A 14406-nucleotide genomic window follows, 5' to 3' on the forward strand; every position below is an offset into this window, starting at 1 on the left:
CACTCTTCCATAAAGGCCAGATTTGTGCAATATACGACTGATTGTTGTCCTATGGACAGAGTCTCCCACCTCAGCTGTAGATCTCTGCAGTTCATCCAGAGTGATCATGGGCCTCTTGGCTGCATCTCTGATCAGTCTTCTCCTTGTATGAGCTGAAAGTTTAGAGGGACGGCCAGGTCTTGGTAGATTTGCAGTGGTCTGATTCAATATTATCGCTTGCACAGTGCTCCTTGGGATGTTTAAAGCTTGGGAAATCTTTTTGTATCCAAATCCGGCTTTAAACTTCTTCACAACAGTATCTCAGACCTGCCTGGTGTGTTCCTTGTTCTTCATGATGCTCTCTGCGCTTTTAACGGACCTCTGAGACTATCACAGTGCAGGTGCATTTATACGGAGACTTGATTACACACAGGTGGATTGTATTTATCATCATTAGTCATTTAGGTCAACATTGGATCATTCAGAGATCCTCACTGAACTTTTGGAGAGAGTTTGCTGCACTGAAAGTAAAGGGGCTGAATAATTTTGCACGCCCAATTTTTCAGTTTTTGATTTGTTAAAAAAGTTTGAAATATCCAATAAATGTCGTTCCACTTCATGATTGTGTCCTACTTGTTGTTGATTCTTCACAAAAAAATACAGTTTTATATCTTTATGTTTGAAGCCTGAAATGTGGCAAAAGGTCGCAAAGTTCAAGGGGGCCGAATACTTTCGCAAGGCACTGTATATAAGTAAAAGGGCAATGGAGATTAGATTATCTAGGAAGAGCCTCCGGTAATGCAGATCGTATTGAGTGGTTGTGCAAGGACAGAGTAAGTCCGTTAATTTGAATAGTCACCTGGGGCTGGTTTCCTAGACCCAGATTAAGCCTATTCCTGGACTACATTGCACTTTCAATGAGAGATTTTCCATTTTAGTCCAGAAATGAAATCTGTGTCTGGGAAACCAGCCTCGGATTAGTGTACCCATAAACTGAATAATTATTGGCCACACTTCCAAGATCTGCAGCACTCTCCAGTCCAGTCCTCACTTCTTTCTACTCACCTGACTGAGAATATTCCAGCCTGCTTTCTGGGAGTCAGACCCTGTGTTAAAGCCTCTTACACAGTATCCCTGGATACCTACTGTTGGCCGACCTTTACTTTCTCTACCTGCTGGCATCATTTAAACACTTTCCAATTGAGCTCTCTGAACACGAACCCAAAGCGGATGCCCTACCTGCAGCCCAGTCCACAGCGATGCCTCGTATCCCGTTGCGGCCGATTCCAGATGTGACCACGCTGCGGAACCCTGCTCCATCGGGCTTGATCCGGCGGATCCCGTTCTGAGACGTCACAGTGCTGCTGAAGTCACACCAGTAGAGGAACCCCGAGGGCATGTGGACATCCACATGTAGAGCATTACGTCCTACGCGACACAACCAGAGAGGTTAACCTGGTTAAACATAAACATCGGCATTGACGTTGTATTGTTTTCCCCTGTACTAACGAAAAGACTGAACAACACATTTACATCTGAACAACACCCACCTCGCCCAGCCACTGGCACCATGGCCTCGGAGTGGTCAGCCCCCTCCAGACTGAAGCCTTTGAGGGCAGACAGCATGGAGATGACCACGTATGACTGGTATGGAGCACAGGTCCTGTTGTCAACGCTGAGCTTGAAGCCAGTAGCACAGGCACAGGTATACAGGCCTCCGGGCCGCGGTAGACACAGGTGCTCACACGCACCCCTGTTGTTGCTGCAACCGTTGGAGGTACCAGCCGAGACTGCAGAGGCAGACCACATGGTGGATTAGGACATGGCATTCATATCAAACGGGAGTCTGCACACGTATAACTACAAATTCATTAACATTTCTAAACGTTCTAGGTCAAGGACAACAAGGGTAGTCAGGAACTTTTCAATATCAGACTAAACTATGTTACAAATTACAATCCTGGAACTGAGATAACCTCATTTCTGAGCCGTCACTGGAAGGAACTGGTGCAAACACCATTTTGATACATCGTTGCCAAATCAGGCTCAAGGGTTGATCTATTCCCAGAAACTATGTCACTTACAGTATCCCCAGCAAACCGGGAACATTCCCAGAACATTAGCTTAGATTCCCATTAAGTTTAAGTTAAGAGTTGTATCTAACATTAGGATGATAACATTCCAAAAACATTCAGATAATGTTTTTGATTAAAAAAAATCTTTATTTTCTTCAATACATTTTCCAAATGAAATATCCTTGGAATGTTCTCCTAACAAACACCACAGAACATTCCTCAAATGTAATAATGTTCCAGTAATGTTTTGGTTCAGTGAAAGTTCCCTGAACATTTGCTAAGTTGCAGTAAATGCTCTCATAACACAAAAACTGTCCAGTCGTGCTGATGTTTATACAATGTTTGTATAAAACATTCGCCTGATGCTGCAAGAATGTTCCCAGAACACATTGTGTCTGTTCTTTAAAGGTTCACCGAATGTTTCATTAAGTTGTGGGAACAGTCTCGTGGGAACATTGTGGGGACATCACATAAGATATGTTCCCAAAACACCAAAAACGGTGTTGGATGATTATACAATGTTTCTTTTAGGGTTCTTTTTCTTTTTATGTTCTTTATACGTTCCTATAACATTTATTTAGGTTGTGGGAACATAGTGGGGATATGACAAGAGGTTCCCAAAACACTTAAACTGTCCAGTTGTGGTGATATTCAGATAATGTTTGTATCAGGGTGAACAACACATTCCTTTGATGTTGCAAGAATGTTAACAAAACAGGCTTTCTGAGTTCTTTAAAAGGTTTCTAGAACATTTAATTAGGTTGTGGGAACAGAGTGGGTACATTAGAAGAGGTAGATTCCCAGAACACAAAATATGCTCAGTTCCCACCAGACTATTCCCACAACCTAATAAAACATTCTGGGAACCTTTAAAGGACAGACTAAATGAGTTCTGGGAACATTTTTCTAACATCAGGTGAATGTTTTTCGCAGCGTAAAAGAAACAATTTGGCATCATCTGCACAACTGAAATGTTTTTGAGTTATGAGAACATTTGCCACGACCTTAAAAATGTTCTGGGAACTTTCACAGAACCATTTTTGTTTTGCTGTGTCCGCTCTGTTTTAGGGGACAAACGGACACTGCTTGTTCCATACACAATGCCCAGTGTTCCTTATAAGGGAAGAGTAACTGGCCATCTAATGCTCCCCTCCATCTCCCACATAATTACCCAACAGCTATCAAAAAGACCAAAGCAATGCCATAATTCAGCAATGCTATATCTTTACCCCCAAAATATATAACGGCCAAAATATGTATAGTATGTATGCATACTGATTAAACACTCAACAAAATACATTTAAAAAACTCCAGTGCACTGGTAATCTTGATGCTTCCAACAAGTTCATGTATCTTAATAAACAAACGTTTCAGTCTCAATCAATGGGGTGGGAGTGGGGTTCATATTTGTTTGGCTGTACCATAAGGTCCCTCAGATACTCACTCTCCCTGTAGTGCACCTTCAGTACTCTCAGTCCAGACACGTTGTCCCGCAGCACCACCTTGTTAGCCCCGGTGGCCTTGTCCACTCGCTCTATCACCTCAAAGTCCCGGTCGGTGAAGTAGAGGAAGCGCTCATGAACAGCGACGCCCCAGGGATGGGACAAGCCTGTCACTATTGTGATGCGATTGGTCCCTTCTGGGTCGCCACGCTCAATCTGTGGGGTTTTAATAACATCAAGACTGCCCTTAACACCAGATGTAACGTGTAAAATATATGTATAAGAAGCAATGAGTTGGACTACGTGAGGGTATTTTGTTAGAATCGGCCACATATGAATCATAGAGACCATAGAGCACCCTATTCCCTATATAGTGCACTTTAATTGACCAGAGCCCTATGGGCCCTGGTCAAAAGAGGTGAACTATATGGGGTGGCATTTGAGACACAGGCATAGTGGTTGAGGGAGAGATGACGACCCACCATTCCGGTGCCTGTGACAGCCCAGTACAGCTTGTTCTCTCGTATGTCCACAGTGATGAACTCCACATGATCCAGGTTGTTGGTGTACAGGGTGACAGGGTTGGAGCCGTCCATGTCTGCGGCCGCCACCTTGGCAGGGATGCCACTCTCTGTGCCCTGGTCTGTCCAGTACAGTTTCCTAACAGAGAGAGAGACACGGCTATGAATACAGCCCCTCGGCATCTCCATCACCTCATATGAGAACATCTACGACCGATTCAATCAAAGCCCACGTGTGAGATTCAGAGAGAAGAAATCTTAATCGTGCCAATACACATTTGATATGCTGACGGTGAATAGTTGATATGTACACTTTTTGCCTGGTGGTGGCGTGTTGGAGTGTGTAGTGTTGTGTTGTGTACAGTAACAGTGCTAGGTCTCTCTCTGGGGGTGGAGCAGATGGCATTCAGGCAGGCTGAAGGGGGTGAGGGACTGTGGGGATGAGCCAGAGCAGTGTTAAATGGGGCTTACCCACGTGCCGGGTCAACAGCAATGCCAACCGGAGAGCCTGCGCCAGTCGGGGAGCCATTATTGGTGATTAGAGTCTTTCTGTACTGCACCTCCCCGCTCAGCCTCAAAACCTGACAAAACACACACACGCACAGATCAGATGTACCCCCCCCCCCCCCCCCAACAGAGGGGAAAACCAAACAAAGATAACTACTTTATTTTCGAAATACAATGTTCACTGTCAGTAGTGCACCACTCGTTTTCAGAAATAACTTCATTGTTATTATTATACAGGAGCATAGAGACGGGGGGATGTTTCAGCTCACCTCAATCGACTGGGTGGCTGGGTTGGTGTAGTACAGGTTCTCTGTCATCCAGTCCAGGGCCAGGCCCACAGGGGAACCCAGGATGGCTGCCGGGGCAAACTCTGTCCTGTTGGTACCGTCCGACTTCACCCTGTGGATCTCACCCTACAGAGGAGAAAGGGACATGGTTGGTCAGAGCCTAGGGACAGCAGAGTAGTGTCACTTCAGGTCTCTGTCGGTGTAGACGGTGCGAACACGTACCGGGTGCTCTACCCAATAGATGGTCCGCTCAATATCGTCAAAGTCCACATCATATCCATTCTGAAGTCCCGCAACTGGGACCATGGCGTCGTTGCTCTTGTCGTCCGGGTTCAACGACATGCCGTAGATGACACTGTCTCTCACCACCACCAAGAAAGGATCCTCAACTGCAGGAAAATACAAGTATTCATCACCAAAAACATGGTGGCTCCGAATGGACACATAGCCTATTGGACATATAGCCTATTGGACATATGGCCTATTGGACATATAGCCTATTGGACATATAGCCTATTGGACATATAGCCTATTGGACATATAGCCTATTGGACATATAGCCTATTGGACATATAGCCTATTGGACATATAGCCTATTGGACATATAGCCTATTGGACATATAGCCTATTGAGCACTGATTTCGTTTTTAAAAACAGGTAAAATAACAGTATGTTAAAAAAAGGTTGAAAAGGAAGGGGGTTCAGAAGGTCTAGTGTAAGCACATTCCACAGTATGATTTGCTTTGTCATCAGAGATTAGAATCAATAGATAGCTCGGAGGGCATTTTCATTCTTGGGTAATCATCACCTCTCGGGGGTGAATGCGTTCTGCATGGTTAGAAAAAGCTCAAGCCCTGAGATGGGTTACGCTGTTGACCTAAACACGACCCTCTAGACTTCACATTAAAGGTCCATTGTCTTATTGAAACCCTAGTCACACTTTAATGATCCTCGATATTTACCTCTGGAAAGGGATTTTACAACAGAATTTAAATGAGATACTGTTGACAAGTCCTTTGCCTCTAAAATATGAGTCCGGCATTCTAGATTTCTTCTTTTACCGACTGAGAGCTGGATATGCCCAAATAAATATGTTTGCAAAACAGCAGCTCTCTGTTTGTAGGTTTTAAGCATTCGTATCAATACCTACCATGAATAAATACTGTATACGTTATGAGAATTACAATCTATCTGTTCTATCTGACCTCACTTTCTTTTTAATGAAACTGTGAGTGAGGAGTGTTTCTCTCAGGTTGGCATGGAGCCTACCTCTGGCACAGGTGAAATTGTCTGCAGTCAGGGTCCAGCCTGAGGGACAGGCGCAGGAGTAGTAGCTGGGCCCAATGGCCGAGAGCAGACAGATATGAGTACAGAGCCTCCTCAAGCAGTGGTTTTCACCTGCACACAGATCCAATAACACACACACACAAGAAAGACAAAAATCAACAGTGTTCAGTATCTTCTTTGTTCATTCAGAAATGTAATTTAAAATACAATGGCAACAGTGTACGGTGCCAATACTAGCTTATGATATCACCATGTCTAAGATGTATTTTTAATTGGCCTACCATATGTCCTAGAATGTTATTGATCAGTGGTGTGTCCCTGTCCTACCTGCAGGCTGCCTGGCAGGGTGTACCGCCACCAGGCCCATGGGCTGAGGGAGGTTGTAGAGCATCACTGTCTGGTTCTCCCCGTGCCACTTATGGGCTCGGATCACACGGTTGATGTATCTGTCGGTCCAATACACAAAATCCTCAAAAATGGTAATTGCGTGGGGATGTTGCAGTACCTTTTTATTGAGAGCAGAATAAGACAAGAAGTGTATTTTATTGATATTATTCCACACAGATGGTAAATCGGTAAATTATGTTCTGTATGCAATGCTAATGTTTTTCCTAGTTTAATCGATATCAATCAGGGGCGCAACTTTCACTGGCGGCGGGGGACATGCCCCCCCACATTCTGAAATTGCATTTTTGTCCCACCCAGTTTTATCATTGGAATGTGATACAATCTGATAAAATGGTGTGCTTTATGACCATGCTGACGCCTCTGAGCGATCAGGTAGGCTGTTTGGAGTGTTTATCCGACTGGATAAAAATATAAATAATAACGTTTTATATAATAACAAAAATATATATATGTCCCCCCCATTTCTAAAAACAAAGTTGTGCCCCTGATATCAATTATATCAATGTAAATAAAAATCGACAGAAAATGCCATGTATCCTCACCAAATCGCTGGCCAGAACTTGTTTCCTGTTGTTGCCATTGTAATCACAGTAGTCAATAAAATCCAGGTAGGCATCAGCGAAGTAGAGCAGATTGTTGGGATAGTCAATGGTTAGGCCGTTGGGCCAGTAAATTTTGTTGCTTATAATGGTTGTCCTCATCTTCCCGTCCATGCTGGCCTTCTCAATGCGAGGGTTCCTCCCCCAGTCTGTCCAGAACATGAGGTGAGCACTGCACAATAGATCAACTGTTATAGTTACAGTCAATTACATTTGCATTATTGCATTATTATACTTCTCTACCATGTATGTATGTCCACTGTAGATGAGCCTCACCTGTCCCTTGGGTCCAGCACCAGGGCTCTGGGATTGGTCACGTTCTCACTGACCAACACAGTCCTGTGGGAGCCGTCCAGTTTGGACACCTCGATGGTCTCCAGAACATAGTCAGTCCAGTAGAGGTTCCTGCCCACCCAGTCCACTGCCAGACTCTCTGTCACTGTCACTCCACTGTCAAAAACCTGTCAAAAATCAAAACACAGGTTTAAGTGATTGGAGGTCATTACACTGAGTAGAGAATGTTTGTGAGAACTGGAAAGACAGTCAGTAGTCTGTACTCACCACGGCCCTGTCAGAGCCATTTTTGTGAGCGCTCCATATTCTGTCCTGGCTGGTGTCAGACCAGTACACACGGTCAGTCACTGAGTCAAAGTCCAGGGCCACGATGTTTCGCCCATCCCGGACCAGCGAGCGGACCACATTGGGCTGAGTGGTTATGTCATCGGACACAATCTGATTTCGGCTGGCAACTAACAGGAAAGCCTGACGTGAACCTGTGAACAGAAACCATCCTCTTCTCACCTGTGCCTTCTAATTCAAATGAGACTAATCATCAGCTATAGAACATTCTACAGAGGACTTCCCAAACTTCAAAACACGATAGACAGAGCTCCTCGGATATCCACAGCAGGGGATCAATACAGCTTTGTTGAGAATAATGGCAAATTGAATTACAGTGCTTTTTAGCAGGATATCTGTGATGGGCTCATGTCAGGTACACTACTCATAAACAAGCCCTTTGTTGCTGATTATCTCCTAATTACCTAAAGAGAGAGTCAGTGAGTGGCATATATGTTATTCGTGTTATCTGGGGAAATCAGAGCCGAGTGGGAAGAGAATGGAGAAGAGTGAGAGTGAGTCTGTCCGCCCGGTGGTCTGAGACCGAACACCGACTCCATTTCGATCATTCCTGTCCAGCCACTGGACGGTTTATCATGTCTGTGTGGGCCAATCAGACGTACTGTATCTCTGTCTGTCATCTGGAAGACTGGACTTAATCCACAGACGGAAGATACGTCTCATATTTTGAAATTAGGCCAATTATGTTTAGAGGAAACATAATTGAGTATGTTGTGGACCAAATGGACTGGTGAGATAAAATGCCTCTGTATCCAAATGTGAGTAAAAGTTTATAAGAGCTTAGAATTATAGTGTGGCAGATGCAAATTCCCTTCAAATACTCTAACCACACACACACACACACACACACACACACACACACACACACACAGACACAAACACACATACACACACACACACACACACACACACACACACACACACACACACACACACACACACACACACACACACACACATACACACACACACAGTCTTGCTCCTCACCTGAGACCTTGCATGTCTGTTGGTCGGCCTCCAGAGTGTATCCATCTGAGCAGTGACAGCGGAAGGAGCCTCTCTCGTTGAAGCAGTGCTGACTACACAGCCCAGGGGGGTTACACTCATTCAGGTCATCACACGTCTTCCAGTCATTACTCAGCTGGTAACCCAGGGGACAGGTGCACTGGGCCCCAAACGGACCCTGGATGCAGCCGTGGGTGCAACCAGCGTTGTTGTCTGTGCAGCTCTCCTGATCTAGGAGGGTAAACAGAGGAGTGAGTCAATAGCTGTCATTCTTAAAAACAGACGGTAAGAAAATGAAACACCTCGGTGACATACGCAGCAGGCAATGTGGATAAATGAATCAAACGTATGACGGCAATGCAACTACTGTAGCTAGCTGCTCAACGAATCACAGTGCTGCAAATAGAGCATCAACACAGCACCCCAGAAAATATCTATAGACTTTCTATTTTGTATCAAATATTGCCATTTGTACATTCTGAAACACATTTTCTACATTTGTAACTACAGACAATCATTTAATTTTATCCTCCAATTGTGTTTTGCAACACTTTACCCATATTCAGAGGGTTAGTGTGGGTGGCAGGTTTGGGATGAATCAAAGCTACACGCGTGAGGTTTAACCAATGATTGAGGTTGTTCCTACCTGGCAAGGGCTCGTCTGAAAGCAGTGAGGACGGCAGGAAAGGAAAATCATAGATCACTTTTAAGTTATTACAGACCAAATCAACACATGCATGATTTGAACACAAGATTCCAAGCATAACAAACATTTCTCACAAACATTCAAACAAACAAACATTAAAACCACTGAGATCAGGAATGCCGTGAAAAATATGTCTAGATTTCAAGTGACCAGTGAACCTAGAAAATTACAAAAAGAAAATGTTCAAAGAGTGATTTTCGTAACGACATTATTAGAATGCTGGCCCAAAAGGCAGAGAAGCAGAGAAGGTGACTTACTGCAGAGCGGGGACTCGTCTGCACCATTGGGACAGTCAGGATTGTTGTCACACACCCTGCTGATGTTGACACACACACTGTGGCCCGGGCACTGCCACTGCCAGCTGGGGCAGCGGAAAGGTGGCGTGGGGCAGTCTCTCTCGTCACTCATGTCCCTACAGTCGTTGTCCCCGTCGCAGAGCCACCGTTGGTACACACAGTTGCCGTTGTCACAGCGGAACATGGAGGTGGGGCAGGTGCGGGGGGGACAGACGTGGTGCTCGTCTGAGCCGTCCTCACAGTCCGGGTGACCGTCACACTCCCAGGTGGAGGGGATACAGCTACCGTCTGACTGGCACTGGAACTCACTCTCATGGTGGCACATCCCTGGGGGTCTGGTGGCTAGGCAGAGCAGGAGAAGGCAAGGTCAGACAGTGTAGTGAAGTGTGGCTGAAGCTCAGGAGGAAGCCACAGCAGAACCTCTGTGATGACGTCACCTCATTAAGAGTAATGGTCAAACCTGCTGTGCTCCAAGACCAGTCGGTCGATCAACTCTGCATAGCAACTGATCATTCAATTGTATTGCCACTCAAAACAACGAGGTTGTATACTTACGACAGCCATCGAATTTGTGCTCTGCATTAAAACACACCATTTCTGAAACATTTGTAACGACTCATTTTTGTTTTTGCAACATTCCCATATTCAGAGGGTTAGTGTGGATGGCAGGTTTGGGATGAATGACAGGTACACGCGTGAGGTTTTTACCAATGATTGAGGTTGTTTCTACCTGTTAAGGGCTCGCGGTCGTCCGTAAGCAGTGAGAAAAGGAAGAAAGGAAATACATAAACTGGTCATCCTATACTGAACAAAAATATAAATGCAACATGCAACAATTTCAACGATACAGTTACAGTTAATATAAGGAAATCAGTCAATTTAAATAAATTCATTAGGCCCTAATCTACAGATTTCACATGACTGGGAAGGGATGCAGCCATGGGTGAGCCTGGGAGGGCATTTGCATCCACTTGGGAGCTAGGCACACCCACTGGGAAGCCGGGCTTAGCCAATCAGAATGAGTTTTTCCCCACAAAATGGCTTTATAACAGACAGAAATACTCCTCAGTTTCATCAGCTGCCGGGTGGCTGATCTCAGACGGTCCCGCAGGTAAAGAAGCCGGATGTGTAGGTCCTGGGCTGGCGTGATTACACGTGGTCTGCGATTGTGAGGCCGGTTGGACATACTGCCAAATTCTCTAAAATGACGTAGGAGGCGGCTTATGGTAGATAAATTAACATTAAATTCTCTGGTAACAGCTGTGGTGGACATTCCTACAGTCAGTGTGCCAATTGCACACACAAAACTTGAGCCATCTGTGGCATTGTATTGCATGACAAAACTGCACCTTTTAGAGTGGCCTTTTATTGTCTCCAGCACAAGGTGCACCTGTGTAATGATCATGCTGTTTAATCAGCTTATTGATATGCCACACCTGTCAGGTGGATGGATTGTCTTGGCAGGAGAAATGCTCGCCAATAGGGATGTAAACAAATTTGTGCACACATTTTTTTGTGTGTATGGAAAATGTCTGGGATATTTTATTTCAACTCATGAAACATGGGACCAACCCTTTCCATGGTGCGTTTATATTTTTGTTCAGTGTACTTTCTTGTGACTCAAAACAAAGAGGTTGATGACTTACGACAGCCAGACTCATCTGAGCGATCACTACAGTCAAAGACCCCATCACAGCGGTAGTAGGAGTTGATACACTGATGTCCATTGGAACACTTGAACTCATAGAGAGTGCAGTTGTAAACTGAAAAAACAACAGCATAGTGTGCTTAGGCTGAGATATTGCAAACAGTGTGGATGGAGGATGCAGTTCAGAACATGCAAAGTCATTGTGAGTACTGTATAATACACATGTAATGAGATCAATGGCATAAGGCAATATCAAATGCGTGTGTTGATTCAGTTGACTTGAAATGATGTGCCACTTGTTGTTGGTGCTTTCTAGCTGTGTTAGTTCCTAAATACAGTACAGTGTTGAGAGGTATACAGAGACACTCACTGCAGCCCTGTTCATCAGCCCCATCCATACAGTCTCTGTCACCGTCACACACATAGCTGGGGCTTATACAGCGGTGGTCTGGGCACTGGAACTGTTCCGGGTGGCATGTACCACTGAGGTCTGCCAACACAGAGAGACCAATGGAGCTAACAGTTAGATCCCAAAAAGACACTCAACAATAGAGGAATTAGTCCTACAATAAATGTGTGGAAATAAAAGTAATCCTTGACTAGGGAGACTCACTGCAGTTGGCCTCGTCGGAGCTGTCCCCACAGTCGTTGTCTGTGTCACACATCCAGGTGTGTGGGATGCAGCGGTGGTTGGCACAGGTGAACTGGTTGGCCGGGCAGGTGCCAGGGTTCTGGGTGGGGCAGTTCCGCTCGTCACTGCCGTCGAAGCAGTCGTTGTGACCGTCGCAGTGCCAACCACTGGGCACACATTGCTGGTTGGCACAGGTGAACGCCCTGGGTGAGCAGGTGGTGTCTGAGAGAGAGCAGGAATGATTAATGAAACATAAATGTTTTGCTTCTTGCTAACACTGTAACAAGCCATTTAAAGTATACTTACATCTAAGTATAAGTATATTAAACATGATTACTAATGCCCCAATAAAGTGCCTCGAGTGACCTACTAACAGTTAGTATAGACCATTGAATCAGATCATAATGCATTACTATGAGCGCTTCCACAGTTGGCCTCATCGCTGTTGTCGTGGCAATCATCAACGCCATCGCATCTGTAGTTCTGAGGGACACATTTCCCGTTGGTGCAGGAGAAGGAGTTGGCACCACACTGCAGCGTGGGGGGCTCGTTGGAAGGGTCCTCTACACACGTCTGCTGGTTGGGCGCCAACTTCAAGCCATACGGACAGCCACACACCCTCTGCGAGTCCGGCGCCGGGAAGCAGAAATGGCTGCAGTCTCCATTAGGATTAGTATTCCTATTGCAGAAGTTGGAACCTGAGAGGGGCAGTAAAAGGATATCATTAATGAGTAGTGATGGCCACATAGCTATCCTCCATAACATAAACACTGCAGGCAGGGAAAGCAATGAAAGAGGTGCTCACCGGTCTGGGAGTTGTAGTTGAAAGATTTGACGTGCATGATGTGGCTGATTCCCCGCCTGATGATGACCATCTCTCCCCCGTCAGTCTTGCGCACACGCACGATCCCACCCAGGCGCCAGTCAGTGAAATATGCATAACCTGGATGGGCCGAGCAGGAATGCTCATGAAAGTGAGACCCGGTGTTGAGAATATCAGGGCACGACCTACGACATTAGCCATTCTGTCGATCATCACCAGTGAACTAATGTTTGAGATGACACGGTAATTGGCAATTCTAATGATCATTAATCAAGCATGTTTGACAAGTAGTAATGACATTTTAAAGGTGAAAGCGTTTATACAATAACAAGGTAGCTTTACCTACGATTGATGGAATAATGATGCATACCGTTCCCTATTCAAATTGAATTCATGAGAACATGTGAAGATTTAGTCACCTCCAAAGATGGTGAGACCAAAAGGATGTGAGATCTGAGTGATGCGCTCCAGAGACAGCCTGTTCCGTCCATCAAAGTTGCTGTGCTCGATCTTATCAAAGAAGGCATCCACCCAGTACAGGCGCATGGAGCTGAGGGGGAGAGACAGGACCAGTGGAACAGACAGACATTATTATATACTGTTGCACAAACATATTGTCAGGTGGAGGATTAGTGAAGATCATTCTGATAAGACGCTTAATTGGATCTTAGTGGGTGAACAAAAACATGATGTCAACTTATCACACATGGTGGCACAAGGTTGCAATGTAGTGACAAAGTCAATCCTAAGGATCTAATTTGTTATTCATGAAATCTGTTTTCTTGACCAAGTTTTACTGGAAGAGGAAGAATGTCGTATTTTGAGGCCATTCCTCTGAGACCTTTGGCTCACCTCCAGTCGATAGCCAGGCCGTTGGGCCAGCCAAGTGTAGTGTTAACAATCGACAGGGCATGTGACCCATCACACCAGGCCCTCATAATCTTCGCTGGACGATACCAGTCGGTCCAGAAAATATACCTGCCAAATAAAACATACACATTAACCAACAATCACACTTATATGGGAAAAGATGGTCGTGTCTGTTTCACCTCAACCAAAGTAGACTCTGGCTTTAGGACCACTTCAAAATCTTCTATGAACTGAGAAATATAGACAGTTTATTTGAGAGCGCCACAGGGGTTTTTACGTTTAAGCTAAGTTCTTAGTGTCCACTACAATACTGGCCTTCATGCATCACTAATCTAGGCTGTTGGACCCAGAGGCTTTATGATTTTGTAGCTATTGGAAATGTCCCACGGGCACTAAATAAAGACTCATTTTCATCAGGTTTGGGGTTTAAAGTGTGAACAATCTATGAGAGAGCCGGTACCTCTCGCATTATGCTAGGTGTGACTAGACATAAGTGCTCAGTTTGCTAATGCTTTTTCATGTTCTTAATAGGCAGGGGTCCAGGACGAAAACGTGGGCCTCTGAGCCCTGCTGGGTCTGGCTAATGCCCTCACTAAGTTGGGCTTGCCCAGGAACATTTCGCCTACTTGACCGATTTCTCACACTATCTGTGTTTCCTTTTGACTTCCTATGGTGCTTTAAAT

The 14406-nt window shown here is 45.1% G+C and overlaps 1 protein-coding gene across 14 annotated transcripts in view; it reads right to left on the reverse strand.

The window, feature by feature from the left end:
* The window catches only part of LOC110504179 (low-density lipoprotein receptor-related protein 2), a 59664-nt gene that overhangs the window by 21684 nt on the left and 23574 nt on the right, over window positions 1–14406 (reverse strand). For 10 of the 14 annotated variants that reach the window (XM_090229749.1, XM_090229748.1, XM_090229747.1 and 7 more), the window contains exons 16-37: window positions 13706–13831; window positions 13273–13403; window positions 12836–12973; window positions 12444–12728; window positions 12013–12252; window positions 11770–11889; window positions 11398–11514; window positions 9713–10093; window positions 9396–9410; window positions 8732–8980; window positions 7667–7878; window positions 7382–7566; window positions 7049–7277; window positions 6426–6603; window positions 6081–6209; window positions 5034–5200; window positions 4794–4937; window positions 4489–4598; window positions 3979–4156; window positions 3499–3712; window positions 1530–1769; window positions 1219–1407 (exon numbers count right to left, since the gene is read on the reverse strand). In XM_090229749.1, the coding sequence (XP_090085875.1) occupies window positions 1219–1407; window positions 1530–1769; window positions 3499–3712; window positions 3979–4156; window positions 4489–4598; window positions 4794–4937; window positions 5034–5200; window positions 6081–6209; window positions 6426–6603; window positions 7049–7277; window positions 7382–7566; window positions 7667–7878; window positions 8732–8980; window positions 9396–9410; window positions 9713–10093; window positions 11398–11514; window positions 11770–11889; window positions 12013–12252; window positions 12444–12728; window positions 12836–12973; window positions 13273–13403; window positions 13706–13831 (3977 nt within the window). Of the gene's footprint in view, window positions 1–1218; window positions 1408–1529; window positions 1770–3498; window positions 3713–3978; window positions 4157–4488; window positions 4599–4793; window positions 4938–5033; window positions 5201–6080; window positions 6210–6425; window positions 6604–7048; window positions 7278–7381; window positions 7567–7666; window positions 7879–8731; window positions 8981–9395; window positions 9411–9712; window positions 10094–10481; window positions 10557–11397; window positions 11515–11769; window positions 11890–12012; window positions 12253–12443; window positions 12729–12835; window positions 12974–13272; window positions 13404–13705; window positions 13832–14406 lie in introns of those variants that run through there. The other 4 variants (XM_036974382.2, XM_090229750.1, XM_090229743.1 and 1 more) reach the window with 2 other exon arrangements.

This window comes from Oncorhynchus mykiss, chromosome 3 (genome assembly GCF_057628025.1).
Source record: "Oncorhynchus mykiss isolate SJ-2025 chromosome 3, ASM5762802v1, whole genome shotgun sequence".
In the NCBI taxonomy this organism is placed as follows: domain Eukaryota; kingdom Metazoa; phylum Chordata; class Actinopteri; order Salmoniformes; family Salmonidae; genus Oncorhynchus; species Oncorhynchus mykiss.